Genomic DNA, 27,589 nt, shown 5'->3' on the forward strand with positions numbered 1-27,589 from the left:
CTTTTTCAACCTTTATACATGATTTCATATGTGACGCCACACCTCGCCCATTGAAATTTTGGATGACAAGTAAAGAATATGGTATGAAAAGAATATTTCGGCAAAACTATTTATGGGCAAGGGGTGGCGCCACTCTTAATTTTTCAGAAAATGCAAAACTACATAAAAAATCAGGTTTTTACGAAATTCACATACATTTATGACGTCACAAACACATCACCAATGACTCAATTCATGAAAATCTTCATCAACTGAAACACTTGAACATAAAAACATATGTTTTGATCAAATTTTCACAACATTATCACAGTTCAATATTTCAGATTTTTAGGGCCAAAATTATGAGTTAGTAAACCAACTCCTATTGAGCTCTCAAACATTTTTATTTAGCTTTCCAAACTTTTGGTCTCGAGCATCTTGAGCATACCCAAGTCTAATAGATCGAGCATAATGAATGTAGGTTATTTATTGAAGAAGGTTGATACTAGTATATCTTTTTCAGAATTATTATAAAAAATAAATTCCTTTTGGTACTAAAAATAAGATCTCCTTGTTTCAATGTCATTTTCTTCGTCCGATAATCTTAAGTGCATGGACAATGCATGAAATAAGCATGTCTCTAGAATGTTTTTCTTGTTATAGGTATATCTGTAATTTAAACAAAAAAAATAATTTGTATTTTTTTGGTAGATGAAAATGTACTTCTCTACCATTTTAATATAAAATTATTTCTTCGGGTTTTTTTCTTTGATATTCAATATATTATACAAATTATAGCAGTGCGTTATATTTTTCACTATGCAACAGGAACTTCTTTAGTTATATTTGCTGAAGGATTTCGTTCCGAAAATGTAACATTTTTGTTCAGTGATGACGATGGTCTCTTACGCACATTTAAAACTGGCCTATAAAAAGAACCTCTTCTTGAAGTGGTTGGCCTTCTTGCATTCGTACTCCTTGATGGCGTAGATTTATCCCTCGGAGTTTCACTGATAGGTGTATGTACCCTGATTGAAGCAGATGATGTTGGTCTTGTGTTCGCATTACTCGAATCTGCTTCGATACGGTGAGTTCCTGCCACTGAAAAGCGTCGAGGACTCGTCAACATTCTAGTTGCAGCTGCAAGGGAAAGCTTTATCTTTGCCTGAAAAAGAATTTCCTTTATTATCTATCTTTAAATCAATATGATTGACATCAAATATAAGAAATCTATCATCCTCATTTGAAACGAACTATCGTGATACCAATGCAAGAACAGAAATACTATTATAATTACCTTCTTGACTACAGACAATGTGCATTGAACAATATATAGTACTTAAAGTCTACAGATATGTAAACCAGACTAATACAATGGCTGGACCTGCATCGCTGCGTGCAATTGATTCATATAAGATGTGTACTGAAGCATAACTGATCATTCCCTAAAATTATTGAGGCTAAGAAAATGAGTAAAATTTCAAAATATTGGCCATCAGGAACAGACTGCAGGGCAGATGTTGAAAATTGCTAACAAGCTACAACTAAACATTATCTGTATCGAATATATAAAACCATTCCCTTCCATTGAAACTAAGAAAAGTTTGATGATTATTGTAATGTTTCAAATTATCGGCAAACAGGTAGTGGCTGCACATCAGATGTGCAAATTGCTTACACTTTACAATTCAACATTATCAAACTGCAGACCAATAACTATTATAAAATCATTTCCTTTTGTAGTAGCCAAGTTAAGTTTGGCGACAATTTTCCTTGTACGATGAGTGTTGTGAAATATCAAACTACCTGAAAAGCAGAGCTGATAAATATTACACGCTACAACTCCGCATTTTCAAGCTGTAGACCAAATATAAAATCATTCTCTTTCATTAAAGCCAAGAAAACTTTAACGACAGTTTTCTATTCAATGTCGTTCAGACGGACGGACAGGCAAACGGAATGACTGAATGACAATGATGCAAGCAATTACTAGACATAAAAATACATGTACCGACTTGTATATGATTACATCAGAAGATATTTGTTGTGTCATATACTCACCCACAAAATATTGCTTAAGCGCCAGCATGCAGACCCACATTTGTGTATTTATCATATGTACTCTGTGATTATGAAACAATATGTTGTTAAAATAACTTGATAATTAATTTTCAAATTCAAGATAAGAACAAATAGAAAAAACTGAAACATTTCTGTCTATATTAGAGTTTCAATAAACTTTTTTTGCCTTAACAGTTTAGATATTTGTAATCTTTATAATGTTAATTTCCAATACCTTCTACCTAGCTAAAAACCTTTAAAAAAATGGCGAAGAAAGCTTTCGTTTTAATAATTTTTGTTAGTCCAATGACTATAATTACGTAAAAACTTATCAAAGACTCCAGGCTTATAATTTGGTCCGCCAAACGTACGTTTGTCTACACAAGTCATCAGTGGCGCTCAAATCAAGCAGTTGGAAGGCCAAATAACGATAAAATAAACGAATTTGAAGATAAAATTGAGAATGGAAATGGAGACTATGTCAAAGAGACAACAACCCGACCAAAGAGCAGACAACAGCCGAAGGCCACCAATGGGTCTTCAATACAGCGAGAAAATCCCGCACCCGGAGGTGATCCTCAGCTGGCCCCTAACTAAAATTGTGTGCTAGTTCAGTGAAAATGGACGTCACACTAAACTCCAAAACATATAAATGAACTAAAATTAGAATAAACTCATCATAGATACCAGGATTGAAATTTAGTGTTTGCGTCAGACGCGCGTTTCGTCTTCAAAAGACTCATCAGTGACGATCGAATCAAAAAATGTTAAAAGGTTAAATAAAGTACGAAGTTGAAGAGCATTGAAAACCAAAAATTCCTAAACGTTTTGCCAAATAAATCTTAGGTTATCTATTCCTGAGGTAGAATAGCCTTAGTATTTAAATAATTCAAAGTTTTGTAAACAGTTAATTTATAATTATGACCATATCAATGATAATTCTTGCCAACACAGAAGTGCTGACTACTCGGGGAATTAAAACTCCACCAGCAGTGGCATCGACCCAGTGGTTGTAAATAAACTCATCATAGATACCAGGATTGAAATTTAGTGTTTGCGCCAGACGCGCGTTTCGTCTTCAAAAGACTCATCAGTGACACTCGAATCAAAAAATGTTAAAAGGCCAAATAAAGTACGAAGTTAGAGAGCATTGAAAACCAAAAATTCCTAAACGTTTTGCCAAATAAATCTAAGGTTAGTTATTGCTGCGGTAGAATAGCCTTAGTATTTCAATAATTCAAAGTTTTGTAAAAAACATACAAGACTAACAAAGGCCAGAGGCTCCTGACTTGGGACAGGCGCAAAAATGCGGCGGGGTTAAACATGTTTTGTGAGATCTCAACCCTCCCCCTATACCTCTAGCCAATGTAGAATAAAGAAACACAGCAATACGCACAGTAAAACCCAGAGCATCAAATACCGAAAATTCCGAAAAGTTTTCACATATACGGCTAAGGCAACATATTCCTCGGGTAACCAAACCTTAGTATTTCGAACTATTCAAAATTCGTAAACAGTAAACTTACAGAAAATGAACATCTCAATGACACTTCATGTCAACACAAAAGAGATGACTACTGATCATCTCGGGGACGAATCGGTTAGGTTAAACAGCGAGCGGTTTTTTTTTATACTGGCTTATGTAGGTTATTATTGTTTTGTTTGTAGTATGTTTTTGTTACCTATTATATTACCGTTTTAAGGCTTCAAATGCTATTCAAGTACTAATATTCATAGTATGTTCCTTGATTACTCTTGGTAAGTCCATTAATCCAGATTTAAAAAGGTAAAAGGTTAAGATCTTAAAACGTTAGTTTAACACCACCACATGCTCATATACCTGTCCCAAGACAGGAACCTCGTTAGAAGTTGTCTTTTGTAATATCTTAATGTTGGTATATTGTCATTTAATGAAATTTGTTATTGCTGGCATATTTTTGATTTTCTTTCACTATAATTCTTACGAAATCTGATTTTTTTTGCACGACCTGTACCTTGAAAAATGTACATTGTCCATACTCATACCATAGTTTAAATACTGTATTAAAGAACCGACTCAAAATATTTCTTATTATATTAGAAATTTGAAATATCCGAAAACGTGTCATGATCTTGAAATCGATCTTATTACTAGTTTATATTAGTTATATAATTAAAAAAGAAAATAAGTTTGTAAGGCGTTTTAATGGGGCACTTTATACTAAATTTAAGTACTAAGGCTGTAACATTGTAATTTCATTTTTTTTGTGAGACGGTGTGATCCTTTTTATCAGAAGGTAAAATTTGTAGCACAATATTTTGGCTCATTGCACGAAAAACATTTTATTGTTTTTGTAAATTTCAAAAAAAATCTTCCTGATTACGTACTCCGTTTCCCTTCAACGTGTTTTTGACATCCTACATCTGTTACGACATTTTGCTGACATAGTTTTTTTTTTATAGTGATTAAGATTAAAACACAATGTTGACTGCTGTACCCCAATTTTTGACATTTTTACCTATTATGTCTGTTTGTTTTGCTCACACATTGTTGTCAATAAAAATGAATTCTATACGAATGTCATACAAGTGTGAGGTTTAGCTAGCTATAAAACCAGATTTAATCCACCATTTACTACATTAGGAAATGCCTGTACCAAGTCAGGAATATGACAGTTGTTTTCCATTCGTTTGATGTGTTTGAGCTTTTGATTTTGCCATTTGATAAGGGACTCTCCGTTTTGAATTTTCCTTGGAATTCGGTATTTTTGTTTTTTTTTACTTTTTACATATCTTTATATCAATATACCAAAATGCGTAACTAAATACGCTCATGTAAATGAGTAAGTGAAAAAATTCTTGTTCTGTAAAGGAATACCGATAACACATTGACTGCTATTATTCAAACCATTCTGTACAATTCATTTGTTATTATTCATTTATATTTCTTAATAGATTTAAATTCTTAAATTTACCAAGTACAAAGTAGCCATGTATAACTTTTATTACTATTATAATATTATTATTGTTATCCTTTTCTTAACTTCCGTTACAGATGATACTTTTTGTAACAAATGTAACTCATAGTTATCTTTCTTTGAACTTTCAACTAGTGCCATAATTTTCAAGGTCATAATTTTGTATCGACTATTAGAAGCCTACCCTGTAGGCACACCCGGTTTTACTTAATTGGCAGTTTATGCGATTCCTGCAATTTTTTTGTGTTATCTTGCTGTGTCTAATTTAATTTTAAATAAAGGAATATATCTCCCTCATGAAAAGCTCTGATCGCTTGCTTTTTGTCCTTATTGGTTTAATTATAACCTCTTCATCTTTTAATAAGTTTTGGATTTTCAAATATTTTGGCCTCGGGCATCACGGAAGAGACATTTGTTGTCAAATGCGCATGTGGTGCAGACAAATTGGTACTATTAACGTTATTATAATCGATTTTCGCTATTTGACCATCTACTACTGTCGCCTTAATTCATTTTATCTTTTTTTCAATATTAAGGTTGTGCACATGCTTTTATTTATATTTTTACAGTGCTTTTGAAATACTTCAAAGGGGAAAGTCCATGCTGTTTACTAATTGGTGGAACGTTTGACGACAAAGCAAGACATACTTGAAAACCCTTAATAAAGTTGAAGGATATTTGTCTCGCAGTTATCAATTTTTCCACGATAAATTGTAACTCCTTAAGCAATTTTAGTTCTCAAGTCTGGAAAAATGAGAATTAATCCTCAAACAATTCCTTAATAGCCGGTACACAACTTCAACATGTGTGCAGCCTTTGTATTATATTTCAGGGATCTGGTTTGAAAACTGTAATTGGAGTTGATTACACAAAACTGGTCCCATATGTCCTACATTTTGCTTGAAAATGAATAAGCCCCAAAGTCTGAAAAAATCAGCGAGATTCCTTAATGAATTTCATTATAACAGGTGAACAATTTCAATATGTGGGCAGTCTTTCTTTGGAGTTTTGGGGATCTATGTTGAAACCTGTTGGAGGATTGAAATTACTAACTAGTATAGTCTTTTCTAAATTTTGTTTCAAAACGGTCAAGTTTCCAAGTCTGGAAAAATTGGGAAAATTTCTTCAAACAATTGTATAATAGCAGGTGCACAACTTCAACATGTGTGCATCCTGCCTGTGAAGTGTCAGTTGTCATTTGTCCTAAATTTTGTTTGAAAATGAATAAGTTCCGAAGTATGAGAAAAAAAGGGAAAATTCCTCAATGAATTCCATAATGAAAGATGTACAATTTTAATATGTGTGCAATACTTCTTTGAACTTTCATATCTGGGTTGAAACTTGTAGGAGGATTAAATATGCATAACTGGTACAATCTTTTCTAAATTTTTCTGCAAACTGATCGTTTCTAAGTCTGAAAAAATGGGGGGGGGGGGAGTTCCTCAAATAATTTTATAATAGCAGGTGCACAATTTCAACATGTGTGAACCTGTCTGTGAAGTGTCAGAGATCTGAGTTGATTACACAAAATGGTACCCTTCTTTTTAAACTTACTGAAAAACGAATAAATTTCATCGCCTGAAAAATGGGGAAAATTTCCGTCACTTCAAGTAATGGTAAACAGTTTCACGGTGGCAGTGTATATAAAATGTGACTACAAAAAAGAAGACACTAAGGGGTCGATCATAACCATACGTTAAAAAATAAAGACAGCATAGTCAACAGAATATATACGAGCAAACAGACAACAATACATTTGATAGAAAACTAGCTGTAGCTCATTAAATGTGATGATTGATACATCAAAAAGATATTGACAAGATTGAGGAGCAGTTACAACGGAAAGGAGGGACGAATTTTGAAAACAAAACATATAGCCTTTATGGCATCATTCAAATTGTAAATGCAAATATTATCCAAATGAATTGAAATATATAACGGTTTGTGTCGTCATAAACTGTTTCTGAAAAACACATATCCAAAAAGTGTAAAATTTTAAGTAGTACTTACCATTTCTCAGGGTAAATGAACACCAATCAGTTTTCATTTCTTGATCATTCAATATAGTTTATGTTTTAGCGTGAGAATTCATAAAATAGTGAAACACTCGTTTGTATTAATTGTTTTAAGTAAAATCAAACGACACAAGAGTTAATACATCTAGAAGTCAACAAAAGGCTTCCGATTGTGTAGACAAGTGTCTTTACTTTACGTCTAGTTCAAAATTGCCCTGTAAATTGTAAATACCTTTAACATAGACTACTAAAGAGCTGCCAACATGAGGATTATTTGCATTCTTTCAACGTCGGCTAAACACCCTTGCCCTCCACCACACCCCCCCCCCCCCCTTCCCAGGAGAGTGGTCATTCTGCTTTAGAAATAATGCATTGTAATCTTATTGTATTCAAAATCTGCTTTTGGTTATACATGCTGTAATTAACAGACTATGGTTCAATGGACTAACTAACTTAGTTTTGATAACAATTTTGCTAAAAATCAAATCCAAATTATCGGCATTTTCAACATATTGGGGTAAAATACCGGTATGTGAAAATTCATTTCTATTTCTTTTATTGGAAATAAAAATGTATACTCGTAAACATATTATTGGTCAACAAAATACTGCACTCTTTGTTTTCAATGTTGTCATTCTTTGTAGTATCGTGTCGGTACGCATGCGCGTAAGTTAAAAAACGAAAAGGTTGGCAATAAATAAAAATCTCAGGTCGGTAGTAAAATTTTTGCAATTTACTAAATCATGCATTTCTATTAAGAGAATAAGAACTGTTAACATACATTTCTTTTGCACTTTCGGTTTCTTTTGGATGCAAAGTATTTTTTTTCAAATTTTTCGAGTAGTGCATGCAGTGACATATTAGTGATTCACTATATACAAGTGGAAAAACAAGACATCGCTTATAAAGTACATAAATCTGAATGTGTTTTGGCACTGATTTTAATGGAACCTTTATCAATATTGTTCTTCCTATGTCGGTTATTGCACTATGCACATAAACATTTCATAATATTTTATCCCTAACTATAAACCTTTTACCGCTAATTTAGTGTTATTGAATATTCTGAAGTCATCTGTATGTCAAAGTTATAAGTAATGACAGAAAAAATGGAATTAAATGATAATGAACGCTAAGTAGCAGCACCAAGACCAACATTGATACACAAATCTTAAATCATATGTAAAAACCGTGACAAATGTGCGTGTGCATAAAATATAAAAATAAAGCATTAATTACCCAATGTGGATTTCATTTTTCAAATTTTGCTTGGGCCTACAATTACAATCAATTACGACATGAATATACTGCTGTTTAATGGCAATAAAGAATCTAATTAAATGAGTATAGTATTTTGATACATACTGGTGACAACAATAATGTTTGAGGTCTGGCTTTTACTATTTTGGTACACATTGGAAACTTACAAGACATTATGTAATTTTGTTAAGTGGTGTGAACGTGTGTTCCATTCGTAGACAAATTCGATTACTGTAAACTATTATAGCAAATTTAGTGACAAAACACCTCCATGGGAATGGCAAAGACCATGTTTTACTACGGCAAACTCAAAAGTTTCACACGACCGAGTCGTAGAAAGTAATTTTATAAATGAAATTAGTGTTTTTTTTTTACGAAAGCTATGAGATTTTGTAACGAAAACTTTTGAACCAAAATTAACATGAAAATGTCACCAGCGTATGTACAGTTCCCGCAATAACCTTGCTCATCTAAGCAAATATATTGCAGTAGTCTTACGATATGGAAATGTTTGTTTATCCATTGCAATAATGGCTTATTATTATAGACCTGAACTATACCTGCCTTTTTAATAGAAGATGAACTATGTTTCATAGGGCTATGTATATGTTTTGGCATAAAGATGTTCGTAGACACCAACCGGTATATCTAAATGCATGCTCTTGCATATCGTTATTTATACTGCAGAAAAGTCATACATGTAGAATTATTTGAAAAACAAGTGTGTACAATATATATCTATATAAGAAACAACAGTTTTATATATGTTAATTTTCCAGGATACATTCATTAATCATTAGGATGCCATGCACTTAATTTTTTTTTCTTCACAAAAATCAAGCATAACTCAAACTTAATGACAAATATATGGCAACTGAAACTATTGTTCTTGAATGCAGTTCTCAGGTGGTTAAAAGAAACATAACACATTACCAGTGTACGATTTAAAGACGAGTTAAGTTAGTATATGGTATTTGAGTGTATTAGACAGTAGAGTGGGTAAGATTGAACAGATTGTTTCTTCTCATGCATGTGTATATGATACTAGTGTCGTGTTACAGATTTAACATGCACTTTCTGTATAAATAATTGTATGTAAACTGTTTCATTTCAACATCAAGTTCTTGAGATACTTACAATAGAATAAAGTCATAGACTTACTCTGAATATTATAATCCCTAAAGTACTCTTGACAAAATAAGATATTTTACTTTTATTTTTATCTAAATTAACAGTAACATAACAGTTAATAAATAACAACAGTAATAATATAAAACAATGTGTATACAAAACTTTTTCTACCCTGAATCTTGAACTATAGTGAACCTTACTATATTGCACTAAATGAAAAGCAAAATGTAAATAGCACATGCAATAGTGAAAGGAAGCAGTGAAATTATTTCTTGTGCTCATCCCTTACGACCAGTGATGTCAGCAAATTTAGGTTTTGATATGGCAAACGTTTTATTTTTAGAAACAACTTTGTCACGTGATGCATTATCAGCAGCCTTATCGGCAAGCTTATTACTCGCCTTTTCCTTGTTTGTTTTATTGCGTTTCTCGATGATTTCTCTCAGAATTTTTCTAAGACCTACAAGGCCTTCATCTTCTTTTTTCTTCGATTTTGCTCTAGTTGTACGTTGTGTTATTTGTCTGGACACTTCTCTATGGACTGTCATGAACTCCCTAAAATGGCAGCAAAATCATATCAATTATTTATATGCAAAACATATATAAATGTTTTGCGGTTTTTTTTTTCATCTATTCTTTATTTGGTGTTCATAATAATACCAGTATAGGGTCTGGATCTGGGAGTATTCATTCCAGTTTTCTTTAACTTCTAAGGTCATTTTCTCTATATTTAATTATTTGGTCCAATATTCTATTTTCTCTATATCATAGGTTATTTCTTACTCTCTCTTCTTTCTTTTTATGACTCATTTTTGACTATTTTTTATTTTTGGCCCGAATTTCTCTATCATGTAAACTCCATCCAGACCCCATTGATAGTATTTTTATAGAAACTACACTATCAGCATACTTTTTTTCTACAAACTAACAGAAATAAATGGTATATGTCAATAAACCAAACAACCATACAAAATGCTAAAAAAGATATGTTATATTTATGGAAGTATCATATTGTACTTCCATGGTTATATATTACTGATGTTGAGTATATATATGTCCCACTTAGTTCATTTACATAGAGGTTTTAGAATATGAAATACAAAACATACAATATGATGCTAAAGATATTGATGTATAACGTAAATATAAAAATCTACGAGTCGGAGGGAAAGAAAGATAGAATGCATCTAAAAAGTACGATTACATAAAAGTTTTTCAGATCATGATTAATAATTAATAATCTTCCTGTCTGTTCAATGTACTACGTATACTTACGAAAGATCTAAAAGAAACATTTATAATCTGGCTTTCTGGGCTATCAATTCTATTTAATTATTTTATAGAAAGTATTTTATTCATAGGATAACTTCCCTTCCAACCATTTTGATTGGACATTGTGTGCCTTCAACTGCACATCACCTCAGCAGATAAATAGATACAAATGAACGAAAAAAAGACTGATACAATTGCCAATTAATTTTCGTTCATAACAATGCAGAAATGCGATTTTACCCAAAGACTTATTTCGTGTATATAGATTTACGTTTTTCGCAAAGTAAGTAAACTATAAGATGAAAAACGAGGGATTGAGATCGTTCACTTTATCTGATTTAAAAGTAGAAAAAATACATGCTGTTATCCTTAGTCTCTTAAACTACTTACTCAAGATCAACATATCCGTCTTTCTTCAGATCTATCTTTTGCATAACAATATCCAAATGATGTTCTGTCAGTGGGATTCCTAAAGTCTAAAAAGCAAAACACTAATAGTGTACATTGTAGGTCAAATGTTGTTCTATGATTTCATTACTATTATCATAGCTGCTAAAATTAAATATAACATTAAGAAATTAAAACAAACTAAAATATGTTATAAATATCATTCTCAATAATATTTAACGTAAATATCATGTTCAATAATATGTAATGTATATATCATTCCCAATAGTATGTAACATAGATATCATTCTCAATGCTAGAAATATGATCAAATGCTGATGTTGAGTGTTTCCTTCTGTTGACTTATTTCCTATGTTTATAAAATTTAATAAAATACAAGGAATTCAGAGTAACTTCAAGCATGAACAAAAAAAGATAATTAGGTGAAAAATCTATGAGATTATAGGTCCAGAACTCTACACTATTTAGTACTGAGTCAACGTACCGCTACTCCATCCCGAAAATTGCCTTTACTCAATTTTTCCCGACTGCTCGAATCCAGATATTGGAAAAAGTCTATTAATCTTAAATTGTCAATGCGCATGTATTCCACTAGCACCATTACTGGATCAAATCGGTTCAAATCATGAGGGTCGTGGTCCTTTTCTGTAACAGCATTACCACCAGCAATTCTTTCTCCATGAGTTACCCGTATAGATTTTGATTCCTTTAGCTCTTTCATCAATTCCAGGAACTGGTCGTCAATAGATATATCCTTTTTAAATGTAAAAGGAGAATTAAACAAATTTACAATCAGTTGAAAGATATTTGGTTTTAACTGCTAAATTGCAACTACTTGAAATACAAACTGACAAGTTAATATTATGTGTAATATATACGGGTATCATGGAATACCGTAAATTCAGAATACATTGCGAATTTTTAATTGGTGCAAATCGCAATATTAAAAACTCGCATTATGATGTATAATACATTTATATTTTTGCAGATTTTCTTTAAATCGCAATAATTAATCTCGAATTTTGATTGGTCATGTCAAAATCGCAATCACAAATGCTTGCAACAATTTCTGAATTTACAGTAATTGAAAGTTATCGAATTGGTACAAGTTAAATTATACATATATAGTTTTCAAAGATAAATATAGGTACATGCCTCCAACTGAATGCTTTCTAGTCGTGAGTGTTTAGACATCTGAATGGCTTTTATAACAGCTTTGGCCCCCTCTGTTGTGATAGGGTTTCTTCCCATCTGAAATTATTAAATATGTAAAATAAGATAGATAGTTCGCATAGAAATATGTAAAACAAGAAATGATTGTAACAGGATGCTGTTACGAAGTCTCCCAAACGAAGCTCCCATAATTTGTCATTCCCAGGTTCGCCTGACATTGGGCAGTCCAGTAAAGTTATATGCATTAGTAATGCCTGGGGACTGACCCTGTATTTCATTCAAATCATCTTGGCATGACAAACCAGAATATATATGGTTTACGGGTGGGGATCTCGACCATTTACAAGATATAAGATCATTGGGGGTGGGGGACCCCTGGGGACTGACCCTATATATCTTTCGAATCATTGTGACATGATGAACAGGAATATATATGGTTTAGGGGTGGGGATCTCAACCATTTGCAAGATATTAGAACTTTATCAAATGGCAGGGGGTGGGGGTGATCCCTAGGGACTGACTCTATATATCATTCAAATCTTCTTGGCATGACGAATAAGAATATATATGGTTTAGGGGTGGGGATCTCGACCATTTACAAGATATTAGGTCATTGGGGTGGGGGGACCCCTGGGGGACTGACCCTATATATCATTCGAATCTTTGTGTCATGACGAACAGGAATATATATGGTTTAGGGGAGGGGATCTCAACCATTTACAAGATATTAGAACTTTCTCAAATGGCAGGGGGTGGGGGTGACCCCTAGGGACTTACCCTTTATTTCATTTGATGTGCTTTATCATGACAAACCAGAATATATATGGTTTAGGGGAGGGGATCTCAACCATTTACAATATATTACAACTTTGTCAAATGGCAGGGGGTGGGAGTGACCCCTGGGGACTTATACTTTACTTCATTTAATGTGCAGTGTCATGACTAACCGGAATACACACTGCCTTAAACATTCCCATGCCAAATTCAAGAGGTAGATCCAAATCGCGCAACACAAGAGGACGTGGACGTGGACGTGGCAGAGGTCATCATGAATAACTTGCTTTTTAATATTATACATATTACCATATCATTATGTTGACTTCCTTTAACATGTTTAAAGTCATTTACATATAATTTATATATACATGTACAACTTTATATATTTCTTCTTTTTTTTGGGCTGATAAATTCATATTCACATTTGAATAGATTTTTCAAATGAAACAGCCATTATGTGAAGAAGTCACACTATTACATGGTCATATATATGTAACCTCTGCTAGGTATAAAAGTTCGCCTTTTTTATTTTATTTTATTCATTTTTATTTTTAGTTTTCACATTTGAATCATACTTTTGATCTTGAATTAACCCAGGATATCAGGTTATTCAACCCAAATCAGTTTAATAGTTATTCAGTTAAAAGAGGATACATAGAAAAGAAATTATCTGTCATTATATCATAGACTATTTGTATTTAGAAAACCATTGTAAAAACTATCCTCTAAATAAATCTACTTATTTCAAATATTTACATTTCTGAATATTTTCCTTGTTGTCTCTTCCTTTTATTTAGAGACAAATTTTTATTATTTTTTTTTTTTTATAGATAGAAAATCTATTCTATTATTTATACCAGATTTAATTGTATCAACCAAAATGCCAAAATCAAACCAATCATCTGTAAAATTTGGTTATTGGAATATAGGTGGCTTATTTTCAAAGGGCATGAATAAAGCAGAGGATCCCCTTTTTCTGAAACATATAGAGAATTACGACATTGTTTTTTTAGTCGAAACTCATGTGGGATATAATTCCCAAATACACAATATTGGTAAATTTCATTATCATCCAATATGTAGAAAATTATCAAATAATAACCGTCATTTTGGGGGTATAGCAATTCTACAGAAAAGTCACGTTAAACCTCATGTCAAAATATTGATTAACAGTAATCCAGATTATCAATGGATTAAATTAGAAAAATCCTTTTTTGGATTTAAAAGTGACCTATTTATTTGTGTACTGTACAACCCCCCTGTTACGTCTAAATATACCCAAGAACTCTCTTCTGATGTTTTTGAATGCATAGAAAAAGATATCTTTCAGTATAAAAAAATGGGTGAAATTTTGTTATGTGGAGATTTTAATGCCAGAATAGGCTCTGAAAATGACTTTATAGTAAACGATGATTCAAAATTTACTCCAATTTTTGATACATACCCTACTGACAAAAACATTATGACAAGAAAAAGTCGAGACCAAAAAATTGATCAAAGAGGCAAAGAAGTTTTGGATTTTTGCATTAGTAAACAAATAAGAATTTTAAATGGCAGAGTTCTTGGTGATACATTTGGTAATTTTACTTGCTATACCCCCAATGGTGCAAGTGTGGTTGATTATGTTGCTGTGTCGGAAGAAATTCTTGAAAATGTACTGTATTTTAAAGTATCCAGATTTATTCCCACATTATCTGATTGTCATTGTAAACTTGAGTGGGAATTATCTGCAAAATATTGTGTTCCTGGAGAAAATGATATTCCAATCCAGTTGAAAAATATGACACCTAATCATATCTGGACTGACTGTTCAGCAATAAAATTTCAAGAAACACTTTCTTCAGATACACTACAAAACTACATACTAGAATTCAACAACAGCACAATTCAATTTACTCAGACATCAGTAGATGAAGCATCATCAAAACTTTCAAACATCTTTTTATCAGCAGCAAATCTATCACTTAAACGACCTTTAAAAAAACACACAAACAAACAAAAAAACAAAAAGTGGTTTGACGCAAGTTTACAACAAGCTCGAACTAACTTGCTTAATTATGGAAAAATTTATTCAAGATTTCCATATGATCCAATTATCAAAAATCACTTTTATAAACTGAATCGTGAATACTCCAAACTAAGGAAATATAAATACAAACAATACAAACAATCATTGATTAGTCAGCTGGACTCCTTGCACGAAGAGAATCCAAAACTGTATTGGAACTTAATTAATGAACTACAGGAAAAAAATGAAACTAAAAAAAAATGTGGAGTACAACCATCAACTCTGATATCACATTTCCAAAAGTTGTCACAACTGAAAGGTGAATTTCAAAGTAGATATACAGAGCTATGTGAAAAACTGAAACAGTTAGAAAACTCAAAATGTTTCAACGAGTTGGACTCCGTTATCACTGAGTCTGAAATATCCAAAGCCATTTCACACTTAAAATGCAATAAATCATCAGGCTTGGATAACATTAGTAATAATATGATAAAGAATGGACAGACTTTCCTTTTAAAAAGTTTTCAACAGATGTTTAATACTTGTCTGTCTTCAGGTATATACCCAACATCTTGGGCTGAAGGTTATATTACACCAATTTTTAAAAGCAACGATACAAGTGACCCTAACAATTATAGAGGAATAACAATAACAAGTGCAATTGGAAAGCTTTTTAATAGAATATTAAGTCTAAGACTGGACAAATTTCTTCAGGAACATAATATTATGCATGATAGTCAAATTGGATTCACAAGGAAAGCCAGAACTGCAGATCATATGTTTATTTTAAACTGTCTTATTAACAAATACTGTAATTCAAAAGAAGGTAGACTGTTTGCCTGTTTTGTTGATTTTCAGAAGGCTTTTGATACTGTTATACATACAGGGATCAAGATTAAACTACTAGATATTGGGGCTGGGTCTTATTTTTATAACATTATTAAAAGTATGTATGAAATTAGCAAATCATGTGTCAAAATTCAAAATCAAGTAAGTGATTTTTTCCCATTAGATATTGGAGTCAAACAAGGTGACAACCTCAGTCCGAATTTATTCAAGATATTCATAAATGATTTGCCCAGATATTTGTCAGATACTAGAGACCCAGTTAATGTCAATGACAAAGATCTACATTGTTTAATGTATGCTGATGATATTGTTTTATTATCTACATCAGCTGAAGGACTACGAGAAAAGCTGGGAATGCTTGATAAATTTTGCAAAGATTGGTGTCTCAATGTGAATACTAATAAGACAAAGGTGCTGATTTTCAACAAGGCAGGCAGACATGTAAAACAGATATTCACATTTCAGAATATAAATCTGGAATGTGTTTCAAAATACAAATACCTAGGTTTATATTTAAGCTCATCTGGTTCATTCAGTTATGCTCAAAATGAACTATACAAAAAATCCCTGAAAGCTCATTTCAAATTAAGGAAAGATCTTTTATCACTTAATCCTGATGTAAAAACAAGTATTCATGTTTTTGACCACACTGTAAAACCTATTTTATTATATGGTAGCGAAATATGGGGGATGTTTAATTCTCTTTCCTCTAAATGTAAGAAGGAAGATATATCTTTTGAAAAATTATATTCAGGTTTACCCTGTGAGAAACTTCATATAAAATTTTGTAAATTTATACTTGGGGTACACAAGAAAACAACAAATGCTGCAGTGTTATCTGAACTTGGAAGATTTCCAATATATTTTAATATTATAAAAGGAATGTTATTGTACTGGTATAGATTAGAGAATTTAGGTAATAATTTTCCTCTATTAAAAGAGGCATATACACAATCAAAGACACTACATCACATGAATATAACATCATGGTATGGTTCAATAAATGTTGTTTTTAAAATACTTGGTATTGACTATACAAATGCCATAAATGCTCCATTTTGTGAATCCTTATACAAATTTAAGAAATATATACAAACCAAGCTATCAATATTGTTTATTAGCTGTTGGAAAAAACAAATAGATAAATTTTCACACAGTAAACTGAAAACCTACCTTTTATATAAAACAAATTTTGGTTTTGAAAAATATCTAACATTGATCAAGAATTTTGAACTTAGAAGAAGTTTTACTAAATTACGTGTATCTTCTCATAGATTACAAATAGAATTAGGTAGATATCAGGGTATTCCCCGAATTAACAGAATATGTAATAAATGTTCTTCCAATACTGTCGAAGATGAGGCTCATTTTCTATTTGATTGTAACAAATTTGAGGATGATAAAAACTGTATGTTAGCTAGTATTGCACAATATAATTCTTATTTTAATCATATGAACAGTCAAAGCAAAATTATCTGGTTATTTAGTGTAGAAAATGTTGAGTTACTTAAAATAATATGTAATTTTATATACAAACATCTTCCTTAGTGAAGATTAGTTAAAGGAAATCTATGTGTGTATATACATTTGATTGGACATAGAAAATTATATTCATCTGAATATCACAAACATACTAGCCGATTAAAAAAAAAAATAATTGTTAAGATATATTATTTATTCAAATGTTCTCTTATATCCTTGAGGCATCGTCCCCTGGTATCAACTGCATTCAAGTTACCTATGATGCTTCCTTGTTTGCTTTTGATACAGGTAGGAAAGAGACATTTACACACATTTTACATGCCTATGGCCCATAAGGTATCGCCCCCTGGTGTCAGCTGCCTTTAGGAAACCATAATGCTTTCCTATTTGCTGCTGACACAGGATGAGTCATGGACATGTTTAATTTCTACTTTCTTTTTGGCTAATTATTATATATTTAATTGATCCAACTTTTTGTGTACTATACATATGTGGATATCTATTTTTCTTTTTTTCTTTTTGGGCTGCTTGTTTGTTATCTATATCAACCACACTTGCAATAAAATGCATTAGTATTAAAAAAAACAACATACTATAGATTCTTTATCTACGTATTCTTTAAGAACTTAAATAGTTCTCGTTTAACTTTTTTTTTTTTATCTCATTGTTTGTATTGTATTATGAAAAAATTATTGATGTTGTAATGTTTATGCCCTTTGGGGCCCATAATTGGAAATAAAATATCTTATCTTATCTTATCTTATATGGTTTAGGGGTGGGGATCTCAACCATTTAAAAGATATTACAACTTTCTCAAATGGCAGGGGGTTGGGGTGACCCCTGGGGACTAATCCTTTTTTTCATTTGATGGACTGTATCAAGACAAACAAGAATATATATGGTTTAAGGGTGGGGATCTCGACAACTTACAAGGTATTAGAACTTTTTCAAATGGCAGGGGGTGGGGGTGACCCCTGGGGACTTACCCTTTATTTCATTTGATGTGCTTTATCATGACAAACCAGAACATATATGGTTTAGGGGTGGGGATCTTGACCACTTACAAGATATTACAACATTGTCAAATGGCAGGGGGTGGGATGACCCCTGGGGACAAACCCTTTATTTCATTAGATGTGCTTTATCATGTAGAACATTTTCAGTTATAAAGATTGTGTCTATCACTAACGGTTTTCAAGTTATAATCATTTGAAAAAAAAAATCCCATAGGGTTCTATAGTAAACCCCTCCCTTCGTTTGGCCCCTCAAAGTATCCCTTTTTAGACCCCAATGCACAAACGAAACCCTGATTGCACCACTAGACATGTGAATCTAACATATTGTGAAACCTTAAGTAAATCTGAATAGCGGTTTTGGAGAAATGGTGCGGACAAGTTCATTCAAAAAAGTGGCGGAAGAGCAAGAATAATAAATAAACAAGAAATGATTGTAACAGGATGCTATTACAAAGTCTCCCAAACGAAGCTCCCATAATTCGTCATTCTCAGGTTCGCCTGACATTGGGCAAAGCCCAGTAAAGTTGTATGCATTAGTAATGCATGGGGACTGACCCTGTATATCATTCAAATCATCTTGGCATGATAAACCAGAATATATATGGTTTACGGGTGGGGATCTCGACCATTTACAAGATATTAGATCATTGGGGGTGGGGGACCCCTGGGGACTGACCCTATATATCATTCGAATCTTTGTGACATGATGAACAGGAATATATATGGTTTAGGGGTGGGGATCTCAACCATTTGCAAGATATTAGAACTTTATCAAATGGCAGGGGGTGGGGGTGATCCCTAGGGACTGACCCTATATATCATTCAAATCTTCTTGGCATGACGAATAAGAATATATATGGTTTAGGGGTGGGAATCTCGACCATTTACAAGATATTAGGTCATTGGGGATTGGGGGACCCCTGGGGACTGACCCTATATATCATTCGAATCTTTGTGACATGACGAACAGGAATATATATGGTTTAGGGGAGGGGATCTCAACCATTTACAAGATATTAGAACTTTATCAAATGGCAGGGGGTGGGGTGACCCCTGGGGACTTACCCTTTATTTCATTTGAAGGACTGTATCATGACTAACCAGAATATATATGGTTAAGGGGTAGGGATCTCGACCATTTAAAAGATATTACAACTTTCTCAAATGGCAGGTGGTTGGGGTGACCCCTGGGGACTAATCCTTTTTTTCATTTGATGGACTGTATCATGACAAATAAGAATATATATATGGTTTAGGGGTGGGGATCTCGACAACTTACAAGATATTTGAACTTTCTCAAATGGCAGGGGGTGGGGGTGACCCCTAGGGACTTACCCTTTATTTCATTTGATGTGCTTTATCAAGACAAACCAGAATATATATGGTTTAGGGGAGGGGATCTCAACCATTTACAATATATTACAACTTTGTCAAATGGCAGGGGGTGGGAGTGATCCCTGGGGACTTATACTTTACTTCATTTAATGTGCAGTGTCATGACTAACCGGAATATATATGGTTTAGGGGTGGGGATCTCAACCATTTAAAAGATATTACAACTTTCTCAAATGGCAGGGGGTTGGGGTGACCCCTGGGGACTAATCCTTTTTTTCATTTGATGGACTGTATCAAGACAAACAAGAATATATATGGTTTAGGGGTGGGGATCTCGACAACTTACAAGATATTAGAACTTTTTCAAATGGCAGGGGGTGGGGGTGACCCCTGGGGACTTACCCTTTATTTCATTTGATGTGCTTTATCATGACAAACCAGAACATATATGGTTTAGGGGTGGGGATCTTGACCACTTACAAGATATTACAACTTTGTCAAATGGCAGGGGGTGGGATGACCCCTGGGGACAAACCCTTTATTTCATTAGATGTGCTTTATCATGTAGAACATTTTCAGTTATAAAGATTGTGTCTATCACTAACGGTTTTCAAGTTATAATCATTTGAAAAAAAAATCCCATAGGGTTCTATAGTAAACCCCTCCCTTCGTTTGGCCCCTCAAAGTATCCCTTTTTAGACCCCAATGCACAAACGAAACCCTGATTGCACCACTAGACATGTGAATCTAACATATTGTGAAACCTTAAGTAAATCTGAATAGCGGTTTTGGAGAAATGGTGCGGACAAGTTCATTCAAAAAAGTGGCGGAAGAGCAAGAATAATAAATAAACAAGAAATGATTGTAACAGGATGCTGTTACGAAGTCTCCCAAACGAAGCTCCCATAATTCGTCATTCTCAGGTTCGCCTGACATTGGGCAAAGTCCAATAAAGTTATATGCATTAGTAATGCCTGGGGACTGACCCTGTATATCATTCAAATCATCTTGGCATGACAAACCAGAATATATATGGTTTACGGGTGGGGATCTCGACCATTTACAAGATATTAGATCATTGGGGGTGGGGGGACCCCTGGGGACTGACCCTATATATCATTCGAATCTTTGTGACATGATGAACAGGAATATATATGGTTTAGGGGTGGGGATCTCAACCATTTGCAAGATATTAGAACTTTATCAAATGGCAGGGGGTGGGGGTGATCCCTACCTCAAAGTACCCCTTTTTAGACCCCAATGCACAAACGAAACCCTGATTGCACCAATAGACATGTTAATCTAACATATTGTGAAACCTTAAGTAAATCTGACAAGCGGTTTTGGAGAAATGGTGCGGACAAGTTCATTAAAAAAAGTGGCGGAAGAGCAAGAATAATAATAATAATAAGAACTGAGCAAAACCAATAAGTCTTCCCAAACTTCGTTTGGGAGACTTAATAATAATAACTGAGCAAAACCAATAAGTCTTCCCAAACTTCGTTTGGGAGACTTAATAAGATCGATAGTTCGAATAGAAAGCAAACGTGCTGCACATTGAATACATTTAAATAAGCAGCACATTTTGTAAAAGTCATTCGTATTACTTTTATACATGGTTACTTTATTATACAATTGAGCGATATCTGGAAACAAGTTGTCTACCAAAAGGCAGGCGAATCAGTTTAACTCAAATTAACTTTAAAATTAAAGGTTTCTGAAAAGAACAATTCTATTAACTGGTTTGCCTTTTCATTATTTTTTTCACCTTTTAAATTAGTTCATTATTCTGATATTTTTCAAATAAATTTTTGAATTATTACACAAATCTGTAGAAATAGTTCTACTAAATTATATGCACTGCATAAAATCATGTAAGTTTGCCATTAATGTTGATGGTTTATTTAAACTGCAAATTCTATTTCAAATCATTCGCATTAAATTGTAAATGAGTTTTTTTTCTGGATCATATTTGATATAAGCATCCAAACCTGAAAATATCGAATTCCCTTATTTTGCACTAGTCCATGGAGCAGAAAACGTAAAGACGTCATGTCAATTCGGTTACTGGAAACGTTCAGATCCGCTAATTTGGTATTTTTCTTTAAAGATTGTGCTAGCTCTATACATCCTTCTTTCCCTAAACCATTCCATGACAAATTCAAACTCCACAATGTTTGGTTGTCCTGCGAGATTAAAACATGTTGATACAGGGTTAAGTAGGAAAGATACCAAGGGTGATGCACAAGTATATTAAAAAGTAAGTAACACATAAACCTTATATTCCCATTGCATTAAATTATAAAATCTGTGGGGCACATATATACGCAGCCACGTCCGATCAGAAAAGTTTGTATATAATTCTTAAATCATTTATAATGAACCATATTTGGTTAGATAAACTCGTATTTCTTTATGGTATGAACAGAATGAAAACTCAAATAGAAACAACGACCTCAAAATGTTTTACAAGCCAAATCGAATACCAGAATACAGATATTTTTTCATAGATAAATCTATTTGTTTTTTTTTTTTTATTCTTTTTGTCGTTGAGCTGCTATCGCATTGGTGTATACCCCCACATCTCTGTTTGTACATAGTAACGAAGCATAACAGACGAATCACCCAAACGTAGGATCTAAAACTCTGTTAATAAGATTACCAAATAATACGTGGTTTTGATCATAAAGATTTTGAAAATAATGTAAAAAGTACAATACTTAAAGCTTGTTGCGCATTACTGGAAAGGCATTAAACAAGAATTTTCATATCCTAAATATAAAAGACCTACAATATTTGTAGAATTGTATGGACAGCTATGCTTTATCATTAAAAGGGTGACCAATACTTTGATTAAAGAAAAATTTCAACCTACCGCAAGAGCTTTACATATTGATTTAGCTGTGTCTTTTCGAATCTGATTCCACTGTAAATCTAATACTTTTAACGTTGTATTTGTAGCTGGAACACAATATAATGAATTTTGAAATACATCGTTTGAGTATGATTACAATTACAACTTCAATTCTTTGAAATTGCGGAACAATGAATGATTGATCCGTATAGGAGAACGATAATAAGGGTGTTTGGCACTCTTTGCGACATAAGGGTGTTTGGCACTCTTTGCGACATAAGGGTGTTTGGCACTCTTTGCGACATAAGTTGATTTGTGTTTCTTCAATCAACATCATTTATCCGTTTTATCTGTTCACAGAGTACAACTACAATCTTTGTTGTTTATTGTGTTGTTGGGTTGGTGTCTCATCACCTATCACCTCATTTTATTCATATTTATAATGTAGTTATCAAAGAAAAGAATACAGTAGCGCCGAATAAAACACAAAGTTATAAATTAAAAAATACAAAGAAGAAAACCCAGTAACTCTGGAGATAAATTTTTCATGAAATTGTGTTGTTTGTTAGCTGCTCCATATAAGCCAGTCAGTATGCTCACATCTTTTTACCCATATATATATATATATATGTTTTCTCTTTTATCGATATAGTCTATCATTATAAGGCTTATACTTTCTAAGACTTCGAGTAATGTAGGGCTTAACATACTGTATAGACATCTGTCAATGTTTGTATACCGTGTATGTTGACCTTTATATGTCTTTTTTTTTTAATAGTTTTTGTTTTCATATACGTATACCAAACGTTTACTTAATTCATAATTACCAATTAATTTAGCCAACATATTTCCTCCTTCAAATCCTAACGAGTTATGTCCAAGGTGTATTTCCTCTAAAGTAGGTACATTCTGAATAAAATAATGAATTTGTGAACATTCGTCGTATAATAATAACATAATATTTTTATTTAAGCTGTTAATTTAGAATGAGGTGTTTGTTTGTACTCTATGGAAAGCCACAGTGAACCCCCCCCCCCCCCGATTATTATTATTTTTCCTTTAAAAATACATGGATACAAATAAATCTTCGGCTTTCAGAATCCCGCCGATTATTATCAATTCTAAAATCTTCGGCTTTTCAAAATCTTCGGCTTTTCAAAATCTTCGGCTTTCAAAATCTTCGGCTTTTCAAAATCTTCGGCTTTTCAAAATCTTCGGCTTTCAAAATCTTCGGCTTTTCAAAATCTTCGGCTTTTCAAAATCTTCGGCTTTCAAAATCTTCGGCTTTTCAAAATCTTCGGCTTTTCAAAATCTCCGGCTTTTGAAAATCTTCGGCTTTCAAAATTTTCGACTTTTCAAAATCTTCGGCTTTTCAAAATTCACCGCCGATTATTATATCATAAAATCTTCGGCTTTTGATCAAATGGCCGCCGATTATTATGAATTGTTAAATCTTCGGCTTTTAATCAGCCCGCAGATTATTTTCAATAATAATATCTTCGGCTTTGAATCAAGAGCCCGCAGATTATTTTCAATAATGAAATCTTCGGCTTTTAATCAAGATCCCGTAGATTATTTTCAATAATAAATTCACCGCGCTGAAGTACGTCCATTATTCATTTTTCATTATTCAAAATTCAATAATGAATAAAAGATTTCCAGACGATTACGCACACACTTAAATATATACATACACACGTACTTTATAGTCTGCATGTGCTTGCGTGTTTAAGGTTTTCAGTTGTCTTTTCAACAATAACACCTATCCATCTATCTCAACCTTTCTTGGTGTAATGAACCAGAATATGCAAATCTAGAGAGTTTCGAATGTATTTCTCGGTTCCGCGTCTGCATTTATGGAAAGCCACAGTGAACCCCCTGATTATTATTATTTTTCTTAAAAAATACATGGATACAAATAAATCTTCGGCTTTTAAAATCCCGCCGATTATTATCAATTCTAAAATCTTCGGCTTTTCAAAATCTTCGGCTTTCAAAATCTTCGGCTTTTCAAAATCTTTGGCTTTTCATAATCTTCGGCTTTTCAAAATCTTCGGCTTTTCAAAATTCACCGCCGATTATTATATTATAAATTCTTCGGCTTTTAAAAGTCTGAAAATCTTCGACTTTTCAAAATCTTCGGCTTTCAAAATCCTCGGCTTTTCAAAATCTTCGGCTTTCAAAATCCTCGGCTTTTCAAAATCTTCGGCTTTCCAAAATCTTCGGTTTTCCAAAATCTTCGGCTTTTCATAATCTTCGGCTTTTCAAAATCTTCGGCTTTTCAAAATTCACCGCCGATTATTATATTATAAAATCTTCGGCTTTTAAAAGTCTGACCCCCGCCGATTATTATCAATTGTAAAATCTTCGGCTTTTAATCAAGAGCCCGCAGATTATTTTCAATAATAAAATCTTCGGCTTTTATAAACCAAACCAAAAATAATCTCCGGGACCCGAATATTATGATTGTATAATCTGCGGGGAAATATAAAAATGCAAAGACTTACATCAAATGCAGACGCGGAACCGAGAAATACATTCGAAACTCTCTAGATTTGCATATTCTGGTTCATTACACCAAGAAAGGTTGAGATAGATAGATAGGTGTTATTGTTGAAAAGACAACTGAAAACCTCAAACACGCAAGCACATGCAGACTATATAGTATGTATGTATATATTTAAGTGTGTGCGTAAGCGTCTGTATGATTTTTAAGCCCCCGTTACAAAATAGGGGTGGGGTATAAATTTACCTCCGTCCGTCTGTTCGTCCGTAAGATGCATTGTTTGTCCGGCTATCTCCTACAGTTTTGGAGGTACAACTTTAATATTTTGTAGGATGTTCATACACATTAAAAAGGCGTTCATGGCCAAAGGATTTTGATTTCTTCCAAATATTGTGACAATTATAGCTGATCACAGCTGTAGTTGCCTAAGTTGGACTTGGTAATTTTCTTGGTACTACAGCTGCAAATAGAGATCTTGGTTTCATCGTGGTTTATCTATTTGTCATGAGTGGGGCGAGTTGGCAGACCTTATTCCAGCGGGATTTTAACCCTTTTCATAAGTGGGGCAAGTTATCCAACCTATTTTCAATGGGGGGATTTTACCCTTTTCATAAGTGGGACGAGTTGGTAAACAAGAGTGGGGCGATTTTACATAAGTGGGGCGAGTTGGCATTACTAAATTCATTGTGGTTTATCTATTTGTCATGAGTTGGGCGAGTTGGCAGACCTTGTTTCAGTGGGATTTTAACCCTTTTCATAAGTGGGGCAAGTTATCCAACCTATTTTCAATAGGATTTTACCCTTTTCATAAGTGGTGCGAGTTGGTAAACAAGAGTGGGGCGATTTTTTAGGAAGTGGGGCGAGTTGGTGAAAAAGTGGGGCGATTAGGTGTTGGGTGATTTGCCAGTAGGGCGATTTGTCATGGATTCCTGTGATCAGCTATAATTGTCACAATATTTGGAAGAAATCAAAATCCTTTGGCCATGAACGCCTTTTTAATGTGTATGAACATCCTACAAAATATTAAAGTTGTACCTCCAAAACTGTAGGAGATAGCCGGACAAACAATGCATCTTACGGACGAACAGACGGACGGACAGGGGTAAATTTATACCCCACCCCTATTTTGTAACGGGGGCTTAAAAATCATACAGACGCTTACGCACACACTTAAATATATACATACATACTATATAGTCTGCATGTGCTTGCGTGTTTGAGGTTTTCAGTTGTCTTTTCAACAATAACACCTATCTATCTATCTCAACCTTTCTTGGTGTAATGAACCAGAATATGCAAATCTAGAGAGTTTCGAATGTATTTCTCGGTTCCGCGTCTGCATTTGATGTAATTCTTTGCATTTTTATATTTCCCCGCAGATTATACAATCATAATATTCGGGTCCCGGAGATTATTTTTGGTTTGGTTTATAAAAGCCGAAGATTTTATTATTGAAAATAATCTGCGGGCTCTTGATTAAAAGCCGAAGATTTTACAATTGATAATAATCGGCGGGGGTCAGACTTTTAAAAGCCGAAGATTTTATAATATAATAATCGGCGGTGAATTTCGAAAAGCCGAAGATTTTGAAAAGCCGAAGATTATGAAAAGCCGAAGATTTTGGAAAGCCGAAGATTTTGGAAAGCCGAAGATTTTGAAAAGCCGAAGATTTTGAAAGCCGAAGATTTTGAAAAGCCGAAGATTTTCAGACTTTTAAAAGCCGAAGATTTTATAATATAATAATCGGCGGTGAATTTTGAAAAGCCGAAGATTTTGAAAAGCCGAAGATTATGAAAAGCCGAAGATTTTGGAAAGCCGAAGATTTTGGAAAGCCGAAGATTTTGAAAAGCCGAAGATTTTGAAAGCCGAAGATTTTGAAAAGCCGAAGATTTTCAGACTTTTAAAAGCCGAAGATTTTATAATATAATAATCGGCGGTGAATTTTGAAAAGCCGAAGATTTTGAAAAGCCGAAGATTATGAAAAGCCGAAGATTTTGGAAAGCCGAAGATTTTAAAAGCCGAAGATTTATTTGTATCCATGTATTTTTAAAAGAAAAATAATAATAATCAGGGGGTTCACTGGAAAGCCGAAGATTTTGGAAAGCCGAAGATTTTAAAAGCCGAAGATTTATTTGTATCCATGTATTTTTAAAAGAAAAATAATAATAATCGGGGGGTTCACTGTGGCTTTCCATAGAAGCGCTTAGGCAGATTTTTCTTCATCAGGAACGCTCAAAGCTAAGTATTTGAAAGCCAAATATGTATAAGATTCAACACAGTTGAAGAGATATATGACCAAAAAGTACCCCAAAAAAAAATAGCCAAACCCATCTAAGGTCAACTTTGCCTGAAGGAGCTGAAACCTTAGTTTCTTAATAATCTATAAATTTATAAACGGATAATTTCAGAAAGGATTGTTATAAATCATGTCAGTACCGAAGTATTGACTACTGAGCTGATGATTTCCTCGGGGACTGATAGTCCACGAGGAGCAGTATCGTCTCAG

The 27,589-nt window shown here is 33.3% G+C and overlaps 1 protein-coding gene across 4 annotated transcripts in view; it reads right to left on the reverse strand.

The window, feature by feature from the left end:
* Positions 1-672: 672 nt before the first annotated feature.
* Positions 673-27,589, reverse strand: part of LOC127716596 (leucine-rich repeat-containing protein 74B-like) — a 53,078-nt gene continuing 26,161 nt past the window's right edge. For 3 of the 4 annotated variants that reach the window (XM_052222836.1, XM_052222835.1, XM_052222834.1), the window contains 8 exons: positions 23,405-23,486; positions 22,599-22,684; positions 21,715-21,909; positions 12,239-12,334; positions 11,568-11,837; positions 11,066-11,151; positions 9,805-9,958; positions 673-1,144 (listed from right to left, as the gene is read on the reverse strand). In XM_052222836.1, the coding sequence (XP_052078796.1) occupies positions 797-1,144; positions 9,805-9,958; positions 11,066-11,151; positions 11,568-11,837; positions 12,239-12,334; positions 21,715-21,909; positions 22,599-22,684; positions 23,405-23,486 (1,317 nt within the window). In that variant the 3' untranslated portion in view covers positions 673-796. Of the gene's footprint in view, positions 1,145-8,251; positions 8,288-9,804; positions 9,959-11,065; positions 11,152-11,567; positions 11,838-12,238; positions 12,335-21,714; positions 21,910-22,598; positions 22,685-23,404; positions 23,487-27,589 lie in introns of all 4 variants that reach the window. The other variant, XM_052222837.1, reaches the window with a different exon arrangement.

Source organism: Mytilus californianus, unplaced genomic scaffold (assembly GCF_021869535.1).
Source record: "Mytilus californianus isolate M0D057914Y unplaced genomic scaffold, xbMytCali1.0.p SCAF_9, whole genome shotgun sequence".
NCBI classification, from domain to species: domain Eukaryota; kingdom Metazoa; phylum Mollusca; class Bivalvia; order Mytilida; family Mytilidae; genus Mytilus; species Mytilus californianus.